The 14,924-nt window shown below is 33.6% G+C and overlaps 1 protein-coding gene across 2 annotated transcripts in view; it reads right to left on the bottom strand.

Annotated features, from left to right (window-relative positions):
- Positions 1 to 3,099: 3,099 nt before the first annotated feature.
- Positions 3,100 to 14,924, bottom strand: part of LOC102683707 (protein lin-28 homolog B) — a 63,977-nt gene continuing 52,152 nt past the window's right edge. For both annotated transcript variants that reach the window (XM_015349460.2, XM_015349474.2), the window contains one exon: positions 3,100 to 7,327. In XM_015349460.2, the coding sequence (XP_015204946.1) occupies positions 6,970 to 7,327 (358 nt within the window). In that variant the 3' untranslated portion in view covers positions 3,100 to 6,969. The remainder of the gene's footprint in view (positions 7,328 to 14,924) is intronic.

The raw sequence follows: 14,924 nt of genomic DNA, 5'->3' as shown, positions 1-14,924 counted from the left end.
CCTCTTTTATCATCCATAACCCTATCCCCAACTTTAATGTTCTAGAGCAAAACACTTTTCTTTTCACTGTCCTTAAAAAGACTCACCAGTTCTGGCCCCAGGAAATCCACCAGAATTTCCTACAAATATCCAATGGCACTGCAGGAGCTTTTTCCAGCTTAAAGGACCTCATGCTTTTTCTAGCTTTTCCAATGAAAAATTTCTTTAAAGACTCTCATCCACTTTTACCCTCGTTATCAACTCCCTCAACACGTTTTCCACTAAAGTGTCTTAACTAAATTCTTAACTCCATATAAATCTTTATAAATGCCTTCCATTGTCTAAAGCATTTATTTTGTTATATTCACTTCGAAACCTTCTTGTCTATGAAGACCCTTATCCCTTTCTTAAAAAAGAAATGGGAGCACTCTTCTCCCTGTTCTAACTTTTCCCTACTTAAAAACTTTCATTTCCCTCTGTCTTCATACACTTTCCTTAGTGCTTTTTTCACATCTTCTATTTCTTCTCCCAAGTGGTGCAGCATATAGTTTAAATGCAACCTCTTTTCTAACTCTTTTATCCTTCATTGCTCCTTTGCCTTCTTTTTACCCACTTATTAAACTTCTGTAAATCAAATCCTTCATCATCTGCCAGTCCTTGTATTTTTCTCTAAGATTACTCACTAATTCATCTTCTAAAAGCTCAGTATTTATTCCAGTATCCACTCCCAATCTTAAATAAGGAATGTAACAGGAATCAAACTACTCTTGCACATTCCAAGAATCTACCAAAAATCAAATCTATGCTTTGTAGCTTGTAGCTTGTTTCTCATTATCTTTTACCCGGGTAAATCTTTTCTCCATTGGTCACACCATACTTAAGGAATCCTGTAAACTAAAATCTTTTAAAATACTTTTTAAAAGCATCATAGACATAGCCCATCTGTTTTCTCTCCAATACAAAGGATTCAGGAGAAAACTAAAACTCCCACAAACTGTCCTTCCCCTACCTAGTATGGCTCAACTATTTCAAACACTTTACAAAACCCTCTCCATCACCCCTGAAAGTCCATAAACATTAATAAAATTCAAATCCTCACCAAAATAGGCCCCATTAAGTTGTAAGGATCTTCCACTTTTTAGCACTATACGCTGTTTTATCATCACTCCTTTACTTTTAACTTATACAGCAACCCCATCTTCTCTATTTTCATTGGAACCACTCCAAAAGGAGGGTACCTTCACCCACAACCTTTCCTAACCCTTTCCTAATGGGTTTTGTAAGGATGGTCACATACTTGTAAAGACAGCACATCTACATCTATTCCCTCCAAACAAGTCAACATTAATCTGCAATGACAGACCCCCTCTCACATTTAGCACTGCATTAGTGAGAGCCATAAATAAACATAAAAGCAGCCATTTTCTACATTTAAAAAAGATCTTCAGATTCACTTCAGCAGTGTCCACTCTCCTCCATCTTCTTCTAAAGCACTTTTCCTCCCCTTCACTCTCTTCCTCCTCTAGGTTTTCCGGTGATGAGCTAATTCCCAACTCTGGGCATCTAACAGTATGAGGTGATACTCCCTCCTCCTCCACTAAATCTCCATCTCACAGAATGCTTCTTTTACGTTCCATTCCCCCCCACACTTTCCCAGCAGGCTCTTTTATCAACACCCATTACTTCCTCCTCTAATGAAGAAGTTGGCTCTACCAAAGTCACTAGGTTATAATCTTCTGACTCCAGTAAATGATCAATCGAAACATTTTCTCTTCCTTTCTCTCTTTCTGACCTCTTACCCAAAGGCAATAGTCCTCTCCAACATAAACACGTCCATCCTACTCTGCCTCACATCCTCTTCACTGCTCTCCTCTTCCACACATTCATCTACCACACCTTTAACCTCTTCTTCCTCCAGTCTTACTTCCTGATTTTTTTAAATCTCTTTATCCACATCTATCTGTTTTCTTTTCTCTACTTTTCCCATAACATTTTGCACTTCGCTCCACTTAACTTTTTTTGCAGATGATTTTAGACAATTTCTAAATGTGTGGTCTCTTCAGGTGATGCTCTATTATTTGGGCAGTTCTCAATCTCATGATCCAGCACCAGACATTTTCAAAGCACTTTAGTATAAGCCACAACCAGACGGCCCATTTCTCCACCTGCAGAAGTCCATAACCTTTTTGATACACATGCAATTTAACCACCACTGTCAATGATCCAGTTCATATACCATCTTCATCAATAACCCATACTAGTTCGTTCAAAACCACACAATCATCTTTTCAACCACTTAGACCTTCCTGTATCTTCCTAACAAATTCATTGTGCATCTTAACCATGACCATTTAAATAGCATTTTTGAAAGATGTGTTAGTGCAAACTTACCCATCACACCATTTAATTTTTCCTGAAAATTCTGTTTACCATCTTAAAACGTACTGTATATCCCATTGCTTTCCCAGTAGAAAACCTATTAAACCCTTTACATCTTCAAAATGAATCCCTAATTCCTTTTGTAAATTCTTTCTACAAAAATCCTAACTGCTTTTATACTTAATACAGATTCTTTCTCACTTTAGTTTAAGGAAAACCTCACAGCTGTGCCTCCTTCATCCTAGTTTAGTTAACATCTTTAATGAATCAAATACTTAATCATATGTATACATGCCATAAAAAGAGGCAACTCAAATTCAAGTCATGCAGGCTTTTCATGCATGACTCCAAGCCACTATTAATAGAATGATTTATGCTGCATGGTTCTCTTCTGTAACCTTTCTTCTGTTTCATATATGATTAAACAAGTGATATACATGTGTACTAAGTCTGCAATCCAAAGAAGCATCCAGCGGCATTAAGGTGAAAATGACACACACCAGGTAGCAAGAAACATTCTTGTGCTTTAAGTAAAATATCTTTGAAAAACAATATCAGCATATGGACCCCATAAGGAATATAAATCAACTGCAAACAAAATATGAACTAGAAATGTACTGTTTATAGGATTCCCTCATTTGCAATCTATTGTTTATGGGACTCTCATTCCACACAGGAGATCCAAGTAAATGTAAGTATTGAATTCAACTTCATCATACAATAAATGAACAGAAATCTGGGTAAAATGGCAATATAATAGGTTTTATTTCAACCAAGTAAAACTTTTAAGACCTCAGAAAATCCGAGATTCACAGAAACAAAAAGTCGGTACATTTAAAATGGTTATAAAATGTGATATGCAAAAAAGCAGTCAGTGCTTTACTCCAACATTAAAAAGAAACAGAATGAACTGACCATAATCTCATAATTTATTTTGTACAATCCAATTACAGCTTTTGAAATTCTGAAATAAAAAGTTTAATGCCAATCTTTATAACTGAGGTATGTTAAAACACAAACTTGACAGTTAATTCTGAAAAACTCACAGTAAACAAGGGGATACAGACCTTGCTTTGGTCTCCAGTAATACAAGCAGCATATTGAACTAGTACTTATAAAACTATCACTATTTGTAAAACCTGTATTTGTTAAATCATGAGGTAGCCCTAGCAATCTTGTGGTCATTTACTTGTGGAATGATGGATTGATAAATACTGTATCCCTTTATTTTTAAGCTAGATGGGTCAGAGGGGAGAAAAATCAGTAGTAATGTTGATTTTAGAAAATTTAGAGAACTGTACATCTTACGCTGTAATCATTGTATGCTCGATGACTTAAGTATATTGTCAAAGAAATGTTTCACATAAATGAAATACTGCAAAACCAATGATTTTAAAGGTTTCACTGAAAATGAAGAAACGCATGTGTATACACCTTAAAGTTGGATCACTACATATGCCATTTAAATATTTTAATACAAATTATTTTACTAATAATGTCACATGTATGCACAATTACTGAACAAATATCTTCACATGCCTAAACTTATGTCTTATGAACATCTTTTCAGATTGGAAATTTGAAACTGACCTTTGCATGCAGATGATTCAAAACTCCTTCCTACCCGAGTTAAAAACCTATAACTTTGATCCACATACACACTAAAAGACGAGCAAGCAAAATGTAATAATCATCACCAAATATAAACAGTGGCATATTCCTTGTTCAGCAGACGGTGGCAGTGTTGGACTAATGTTTGATCTTTGGTTTAGTACAGTCCTTTATGTAAAAAGTGTTTTTTTTTCCATTTCATCAACGTTTTGAAGAATAAGTTAGTACTAAAAAAAATACAAATAGTTTGGAGTTTTTCCTGACTGTCTTATGGAACTCGAAGAAAAATGTTGAAGGAATTTTTATTAGACTTACTCTACCACGTTATATATTTATTTCATGTTTGTGGAAGAATTTCTTAGCTTCTATGTGTCCATAAGAGATGTTTATTTTGCATTGTCCCAATCTCGAATTCACCACTTGAAGTAGCACTGCAATCCCAGAAAGAAAACAAACCATTTTTTTGCAGAATTAAAAGCCTAGTCAATATTCTGTAAATCGATAAAGACATCCTATGCTTAAATATATTACTATTTTTTCTCTTCTTAGTTAAAGATGTTGCAAACTTAGAATATGCACCTTTCAGCTGGGGGTCAAAAACACTAGCTCATATTTTTTTTGATTCTCCTTAATACCACAAACCCTTTAAATGACATAAAGGACCAAACACTTGTTCGGTGTTACATGCTTTGTTTTGTTCATGGTGTTACAGTTTAAAACAGTGCATAATTTAAAAAAAATGTCAGATTTGACCAAAGAATCCTTAGCCGTCTATTAAGTTAGAGCATCAAAAATTACTAACTGAAAAGAATGAGGTAGGCTTTTTGCTGTAAACAGAAAACTGAGATTACTGTCATATTACCATCTTCAAAACAGTATAAAATTCATAACTTGTGTAAAAATCAATAGAGCCCTGATACTTACACAAGTATTCAGTACAATTCTAGTTATCTTTATATGAAATAAAATACAAAAAAATCATCTGATTATTAGAAATGTAAGACTATGTATAACTCAGAGGTAGTTACTAATATCAGTACATAAAACATATATAGATATCAAACACTACATCTAATTGATCAGAATACATTTAAGACGTTTGCAGACTGTTTTGTAAAGAAAAGTACACTTTCTTGGTAAATTCCCTGAGTAGAGTTCTTCATCCTGAGATGTTCTATGAGTGTGTAAATGTCATGGAAAATGTGAAACAGTCAAAGAGCTATAGTTTGGTTTGTGCTGTTGCCTTTTTGAAATCATTTAGAGTGCCTGCAGATTTAAGAAAAATGCACTCTAAAATTGATTCTAGACCTGTGTAAAACTCTTAGTGCTGAGCTTTTTGTATTTTTTTGGAGTAACAGGGAATACCATTTAGGCATTGTTCGTTCATTTATTCCTTCAATAAAGTCAAGAAACTTTGGTATAGAATTTCAAAATGACATGCGCCTTTCCTGAAAATACTTGGTTGTCTTCTTGATTATTATAAGGAAATGTCATTGATTTGTCAAAACACATTAAATAAAGTGGTATTCCTCAGATAATGTGAGGACTCACTTTTAAGAGGTAAATTTCACATTCAATATCGTCAAAGCAGAGTATGTTTCGCATTGTACAGCATGATATCATTGGATAGTTCTTCTGAACACTTTTGAAAAATTCAAGTGTAGTCATATGTAATCAGTGCCATTAGTTTTCCTCTGGCAACATTCAGAACTGTTAAAAACAAAAGCAGCAGTAAATCTCTTACTGTAAAACAAAAGTAAATTAATTGTTTGGTGCTGGACTTTACCAACTTGAGGCCACGCTTACTTGAATTCAAAAGTGAATTCATGCACTTTAAAGTTTGTGCATTCATTCTCAATTTGCTGTAGTAACAAAAACAAAATAATCACAATCGATAGGTTTAAAATTAATAGTAATTTTATATAGATATATTTATATACATTTTCAGAACTTAAATTAATTCTTTACAACTAAGATGAAGATATTCAAATATCTACCATTTAAGTTTTAGATTTCACAAAGCAAATTAAATAATGGGATTTATTCACTGTTTAATTTGCTACGAATGATCTATCAGGAGTTCTTTTGCTAAAGTTCGTCCTTAGTTTTTCTTTTTCTTTAAACATCTATGGTTGCATGCATACCTTTAAGGTTTAATGCACACTAATAAACTCAAGACAAATTAACATAATCCACAAGAAATTAAAAGCAGGCCTCAAGTAAAACCACCAAGCATACAATAATCTTAACATGTTGCCTTTGTATTTACAACAGAAACAGGTTCTACACGGCAGTAGAAACACACAAAAAACAACTTTCAAGCAACACGTTTTAACAGATACTAAAAGATCACAGAATTAATCACCATCCAGTATAAGAGCACTCGCAACACAGGCACACAATAGAAACATTCATAATAAGAAATAAAAGCTGATGGCAGTTGTCAGCATCTCAAATATAATATATTGCCTTGATTGGGTCAAACGCTGCCATGATATTTGCATCCTTAAAAGGGTTTTCCACACAAATGCATTTTAAGGTATTCCTTGGTGTTTCTCTTTGCTGGGGCAGATATACCAATCAAAGTATCCTTTGGTTTATGTTTGGCAATTGTCCTGGTCACCCCATAAAGAGAAGAAGGCCTGGAAAATTGTATGACAAAGCTGTTCAGAAATAAAATAGAAAAGTGGTTTGTCCACAAGTAAACTGATTAAATAACAGTTCCAAGAAATTTGTCTGGAATGCTGAGTTCGGTTAAATTATATCAAAGTGAGTAAAATTTGAAAAACCACCTTAAATGTGTGCTTCATGTTTGGTAGAGGAGGACAAGTTAAATACAGATTCACAGATTTTAAGACAGTAGTTTTGTGTTTGTTTCTTTGTTTTAAAGCTAGAGCTGCATTGACTGAAATGACTTCCCCTGTACTTTTTGCGAGTATGAGGTAGATGCTGTATACAGACTCCAAAGGAAACTTTTTGAACTTTCAGCTAAGACTTCGTTTAGGTCTTTTTCCTTTTCTGGACAGAAGGTCCTTTCCGACTGGAATCTTCTGGGGATACAGAAGACTTGCTGGAGGATGCTTCCTGTGGGGAGCGGACTGGTCGCTCCTGTGCCTCCACTCTTCCCTCCAGAGAATAAGGTGGTAGTGAGTATGGTCCCTCTCTCAGGAAAGCAGAGGTAGAAGGCTGTAGTTCGGTTTCGTATCTTCCCTGAGCACTTGTGGGTTGCTGTGTAAGAGTCTTGTGAGGGCAGTTGGCCACCATGTGCAGGATGCTCTGACAGTAATGGCACTTCTTTGGCTGGGGTGGTAAGTTACATTCCTTAGCATGGTGATCAAGGCCACCACAGTTATAGCATCTACCAAGAGAAGAAGCAGAAACAGACAGCAATTATTGTTTGAGGAGTGTTTATATTAAAATTTGTAATCACATCTTCATAAGGATATAATTTAAGCCAAGAATGTGAAGAAAAAGCTATATATATATGTAAAACTACTTTATAATTATTAATATGCGCAACATTGGTTTTAAAATGCACGTCATATTTGTGTTTTGGGCCATAAAGTAAGATTTTATTGTAAGGTAGATACAAATGTAATTTCAACAGAAGCACACTAGATGGCAGAACAACACATTCCCCGACTGTTAGTTTCACATTTATACAGACGCATTTGCTACTGAAAGATTTGACTATTTTACCGGCAAATATATTTTGTGCAAGATAATAGGCAGCTCTTAATCATCTAAATTGTGACTGAGGTCTTTTATTGATTTCTTTTTATTCATGTAACACAGAGACACCAACATCCTCACAACCAACAAAATACCAATATGATGATCAAATGAAATGCTTCATCTGTCCAGAATGTTCCCAGCATAATATGCCCGATTTACTTAAGGCGTTTTCCCTTTTTACCACTACTAATTATAGATCAAATAATAGATCAATGAAATATATTACAATATGCTATACTCTTAACAATTCAGAAGAAAAAAAAGAATTGTTCCTAAACAAATCTAAAAGATATAATTACACTCATAATATAACCAAATGAAAAAATCATGAGTGAGTTTCATGATGAGTTCAGATTTAAAATAATATTTTATTGGTATTATACAAGCAGATATGTATAACATCAATAACAAAGAAATCCTCCTCCCCTTTCCCTAACCCATTCTTGCTTTTTTTCAAAGCAGTGCAGGTGATGAAATCTGTTCTGTATCCTTTTGAGTTTTGGTAGTTTAAGGTTATTTGTTTTAAAATAAATCAACAGCACAGCTTTAAAATACAATTTAATAATGTCTGGATAAGTGCATAAAGACCTACATTATAAGAGAAACTTTATACCTTTATCAATGTAACACATTTTCTTTCAGAAAGAAACACTGGATTATTTAAATGTGACAGAATTTGATTAAGGAAAACATAACAAGTGCTCAATTCTCAAGCATAGCTAATAGATCTCTTTAGGTTTAATTACTTTAAAAGGCTTAAACAATTTTTTAGACTATAACAAAGGCCAGTTCAATTTAATCAGTCACTATGGTATGCACAGTGTTATGTGATTTAGTGACCCATTTCCCCTGACCAATTGACCAACACCCGGCTGCCACATCATCTTTCAGTGCATAGGTCCCCCATCACTGTCCACATATGTGTTTTTTTTAATTGGCGGTCATTTCTACACCCAGAACAAAACATAAGGGAGAAACAAAACACTGAGGTCGCAAAACCAGCACAGGGCCTTCCTGTTACAAAAGGATGGCTTTAAGTTGTGTGTGTTTGTGTCGGGTTGTGTGTGTGTACTCACAGGGGGGAGGGGTGTGGCATTAATTCTCTTCTTTTGACTATTTATTCTTTCCTTGTCAATCACTCACCAGCGGCACAGATCATACCACTATTCTGAAATGCATTTGTTCTCAGGGGATTTACACAAAAATGGAAATGGTCAACCACCTCTGAACAGAAAAACAACAGCCCACTGCACCATTTGTGCTTAAGGCTTGCTTGTTTTAACCCTTGGTTCTCCACTAACCATTATATTAAAAAGGAAGTGTTCATCACATTTATATAAATTGTGCTAACCTTGAGTGTAAGTGGAAGGCATTCTAAAATACATGGTTTGCATAGCTTTTTACAATTACATCAATTGTACCCTCAACTAAAGCAAAGGTGAAAAATTAGGCAAAATATCTAATAACACAAGAATATACACTGGTCTACTGCATGCATTGGGAAAACAATCATTATCACTATAATTATTGCAATCTTTAAAGAATGTAGAAAGGATTGTACTGAAATTGTATTGAAAATATCCTTAGGTTTAGCCTGTCCCAGACAAGCTGTGTGTTACATTCTTTTTGAAAAAATACACAAAAGGGCACTGTGTGACACAGAAGTGTGGAATTCAATTATAATTTTACAAACATACCTTATAACTTTTACTGCATCTCCTAGTTGCATAATAATCCTTTCATGTTATATTCCTTTGTTTTTACACAATATTCTCGTGTCTCTCACCTGGTTATTTTTGTAACATGCTCTTTCCTCAAAGAAAAGCAAAAGATCAACTGTTGTTATTTACATTTGTTTTATGACTTAGATGCTGTCTATATTTGCTATTTTCCTTCTGGTTTTCTTGTCTGAACAATGGGTTTCAAGCTATAACTCTCCCAACTATACCAGTTTCAGACGGGTATCTCTTTCACTTGTTTCGTGGGTTTTGGTGTGATTTTAATTGGGATTGAACTCTGCAGTTAGGCAAGTGCTGGTTAAAAAATAACAGTGAACACAAACTTTCAATCAGACTTATTTATGGTATCATCTTTCTCTCTCAATCCCTTAGTTTTGGATAGCTACCAGTTTTTGTGGACTTGGTGATTACTATTTATATTGAATCACTTGAGACAGTCTTTGGGTGCAGTTTCCAAACCCAAACCCCATTTGTTGTAAAACGCATTTACAGGCATGCAGTCACTGTTTTTTATCTCCTTCCAAGGAGTCATAGTAAATTCATTAGCACACACTCCTCAACTACGATTTTTCAGGGTCTCAGTTTAAAAGAACCAGCCAGGCGCCATTGTATCATTTAGTTCAGGTTCTGAATGCTGCTTGTAGGATTCTTTCAACTAAAAAGCAAATGAACACCTCCCTACAAGGGGTAATAAACTGACAAAGGTAAATTCCAAGGATACATCAATTGCCTCCATTTTCTTTTCAGAAGCTAGTGGTGAATGAAGATTTTCTTTTTTTATATAGAATTTTAGACTGTGTGACCATAATTTGAATTGCCCATGAGCACATTACATAACTTACATAGGTTTAAAGTGTGTATGTTGAAACAAAAATACCTTTTAAGTTATACATTTTTCTAAGTAAAGGAGTCACTTTCTTGCTTCACTTTCCTGTATTCACTTTCAGTATGCAAATTAACTTCACAAGTACAAAGTTATTTGTTACAAAGAAAACAACCCTTTCTTTCTAGCAGGGCCTCTTATGTTTCTAGGTAACTTCCTGTTTTCAAGGTAGTATAACATGTAACGGCATAAAATGACATTAGTATCTAAATATAGAGAGCAAAACGTACTGAGACTTGGCATTATCTGGCCAAGAAAAAGCATTCCATCTATACCCAGAGAGCCTTTTGTTATTATAATTGCAAAAACTAAAAGTTTGCTTAAATTAGTATTATTTAGATATTTGTAATTACAACAACAAAAATGCTAATATAGATTATGATAATTATTATTCTAGTAATTTAATAAAGTAACAGTTTATGAACTGCATGCCAAATGATTAAAAAAAAACATTCTACATAAGATGAGTATATTATCTACAGTAAGACATGAAAACACTTTTTTCCATTGGATTCACAAGGGTACTTTAGTAACATGAAAATATAGTATTCACTTTAGTAAAGCTAATCCAATTAATCTTGTTCATATATTTTTTAAAAAGTTTTCTTATTTTTTATTTTAATAGGTATAGAAATTTAAGCTTACAGCTTTGAAAATACTACCAAGATTATGGGTTACACAAAACAAAACCAGAAGAGAATTATTTTGCTCATGGCAGGATGGACACTATACATCATTAAAATTCACCACTGTTAAAATATTTACACAACAAAATAATAACAAATAATATATGTATTTACTATTATAAATAAAACAAAATAATTATCTGTACTATTTAGAACATAAAATACATTAACATTATACAAAACAGTCCAGGTATAAATTAAATAATCCATCCAGAAGTTATGTTGATGTGTGATATGAAAACATAAAACTAATAGACTTGCTCAAAGCTATATTAGAAGTATAATTTCAGTGAATTACAAGTAATGTTTTTTGTGAATAAAAAACAAAAAAAGCAGATTTTCATATTCTAAAATTGAACGTTTGTGTAAAAAACAGTGATTTCTAAATGCAGGCTTAAAATAAACATTTAAAGTTTTTCTTTTTTTAAAAAGAAATCAAAACTCCTAAGTATTAAATCTGAACAAGAAGCAATTTTTAGAAATTCAAAACAAACACTACAATACTCTTAATACAATCATTTGCTGCTGTTAAATGAAATGGGCTTGTTGCATATACAGTATGTCAGATTATGACCTGTGTTCAAACATACATTTTTCTTTTTAGACAAAGAGTAGGAACTAAAAATTGCTGTTATCCAGCTCTACAAATTGTTAAAAAACAAGATACGGAGATTCAATCCTACAATATGCATTTTTAAAAACTGAGTAATCTTTTTTGTTTTAAAAAACTACACGTTACACACAAAACAACAGTTGCATTTAAACAAACAGGTAAAAGCAGCATTTTTCTAAAGAGCATGTTGATCAGCTTCATTTAAAAGAAACAAAGAGAAATGTTCTACATGAATAATCAAGAGGGCTGCATGGGGTCAAGGATGGTGGCATCTTCAATTAGAGCACTAGGAGGGGGGAGGGCACAGGAATTTAGGTTCGATCTGCACTCATGTGGGGCCAGCTACCTATTTCTGCCCACCCCCACCTTCTTTCATTCATGTTCCCAAGAAACTGCTTTAAATGGACTAGACAAAAAGGCACATATCCCAATCACTTCAACAGAAACTACAGTGCTTCCACAAAAAGCACTAATTTAGACGTATCTTGATAAGAAAAATCAAACAATCAACCAATCAATCAATGTGCCTGCAATAAATCACAGCAGGTACAGCAGTGGTTAATTCCTGTATTTTTAGCTTTAGGTTTTAATTAAAACATGCATACATTGCAGATTGTGTTGGGTTGTTTTTGCTTCTTTTGTAAATTTAACAGCACATGGTTAACAAGGGCTTCTATAAGAGTCTACTCCGGAACCAAAACATGCTAAAAAAGTATACAAATTAAATAAATGGGTGAGCTATTCTTAGGATTTTCAGTTTTTCAAAAAAAGACAAAGACATTCTGAAGAAAATGTTTATGGTTAGTTAATTTACAATGCTTAAAAAAATTGTTTTAAGAGGAAAAGGAAATAATGCAATTAACAAGTTTTAAATATTTTTCAATTTTTCTAGTTCAATAAGCTAAACTGTACCACCTCCTTGATATAAAGGACATCACTGACAAAATGAAAACAACATGTCTTTAAGCAAATTAAAAGTGTAAACTACTGAATAAAAATACATAAACCTTTAAATCATTTGTGAATTAAATACGTTAAATAAATTAAAATGTCCAAATCGAATTACAATGATTGAAACAAATTGTATTCCAGAGGTTAGGTTAAACTAGAAATGTATCAATTTTACAGGTAACAATTTGGCAAAGACAACTGCATAAGCATATTTTATAAGGATATTGCACATGGACAGTTTATACCCTATGTATATGTATACTATATGTTCTCCCCAAACAAAAAAGCCACATCTTCTATGAACAAAGAAAAAAAAAGCATTACATTTTGTTTTCTGTGTTGAGAAAAATAAAGTAAAAAGGGAAAAAAATCTTGATCCATTTCAAATTACTCCTTTTGTGTCCAGTCATAAAAAACAATGCTTCTTCCTTTCTCAAACCCAAGAAAAGTGATAAGTTAATTGAAGATTAGGCTATTTTAACAGTTATCATTAAGTAGCTACAGTATATCATGGAAAAAGCATAAACATAATTTCTACTCCAACAGCATGGAACTAGCCAGCTTTACCAGCTAAAAAAGCTAAATTATTTGACAACTGTGGTCATTTGCTCCTGAAATGTGCAAGCTAATTTTTTCCATTTCAATTGCTATCTCAAGCCTTAAAACTGCCTAATCTCTAGCCCTCAGATGCTGACCCTGTAAGAGCAAAGGTCAAGGGTCAAAACAGAGACTCAAATGATGTGAACTGGTAATTCATGCCCGAAGAGCTCATGCCTACAAAATAAATGAAAAAAATCAAACTCTGCATTGTGCTACCACATACAAAGCATACTTAGCAATCTAGGAATTTAGAGGGTTAAATGACTTTGTCAGTTAAGAGGAAAAATTATGCTGTACTATCGTTACTGTAATTGACCTGTACAAAGAAATCCTATCATTGTACCATTTCATATGCTTTTAGTTTTTTTTCAATAAATATAATCATAAATGAAACAGGATTCCTTTGGGATACAAATCAAAATGTAGGCAGGGTGATTTAAAAATATGTGAGATGGAATTGTGTGTGCTGCCTAATTCTTAATACATTCTTAATAATAATGTGCCACAATTTAAATTTTAAACACTAACATAAACATATCTTACATGATAAAATTTAATTAGAGCCATCTTTATATTTTACTCATCTGTATCTCACAGTCTCCTTCAGATTTTATATGCATCGCTTATGACACATTTAGTACTTACATTCTGATTGGGAAGAACAACATACAAAGCTATCTCCAATGCACTCCATTGTACCCAGGTTCATACACAACTTTACCTGTAGCTCATATAATTCAAGGTATAGAAATTTAAAACTATGCAAAATACATTTTTTGACCATTTAAACAAGACATAAACCTATATGGAGCATCTTTCAGACACACAAAGACAAGTTTCTTTTCAAGTTTGTAGTGACATGTACATAGCTGCATAACTCCCTATGGTGATTTTTCAATGACAGTCATCCTTGAATGCATAATATTTAAGGAGAGTTTCTTTTAGATACCCCTTTTTGGAGTATCCGTTACCACCTTGAAGTTTAATTTGATCTGGACTGTGGACTATTTGGGCAAAAATATACAGTAGGGTGGGTAGCTGTGTCAGCATATGTAGGCTGCAAAGGAACAAGTAAAAGGTTTATTCCATGCTGAAAAGAGAAGAGAGAAAACACAACGCTTTGGCTTCTTCGGGTGTGAAGAAGAACCCAAAGAGCACTCGAAGAAGGCTCCAAAGATGAAACATTGTGTTTTCTTTCTTCAATTTTTAGCATGGGATAAACCTATTAATTGTTCCTATACAGTATATTATGTATGTGTTCACACAAGTTAAAAAATTGCAGCACATAACATATTGAGTGTTTTAGGTCCCATTAGAAAAAAGGATTTACATAACACATTTAGCAGTAAATGACAAGGCAATAGACTGCCTGCCATGGAGACAAAGGTTCACTTCCCCACCTCCTTCTTAACATTTTATCTAATGGACATGTTCAGTATACTCAGCAATGACATTAGGGCAGGCCTCTCACAGAAGAAAAAAACATCTGAAATAAGTATTTCATTTTAATACATCACCATCTCTGCATTATGAGCTCTGAGAGAAAGGATTCACTGAAGTTTTTACATTTGGAGGAAGGGGAAGCATGCTGATGGTTATATCTAGTCAAGGGTACAATCTAGTTAAGACTTTTATTAATGTAAATGAATGTAAAGTGATGGCCTCTGGGTTGGAGAAATCAACCCAGGGTTTGCAGTGCTCAACAAATAATTTAATGTTGCTTTTAGAGCTTCACTTTGAATTGAATA

This window comes from Lepisosteus oculatus, chromosome 2 (assembly GCF_040954835.1).
Source record: "Lepisosteus oculatus isolate fLepOcu1 chromosome 2, fLepOcu1.hap2, whole genome shotgun sequence".
In the NCBI taxonomy this organism is placed as follows: Eukaryota; Metazoa; Chordata; class Actinopteri; order Semionotiformes; family Lepisosteidae; genus Lepisosteus; species Lepisosteus oculatus.
The sequence above is the reverse complement of the archived record's forward strand: the minus strand, read 5'-3'. Positions and strand labels throughout refer to the sequence as shown.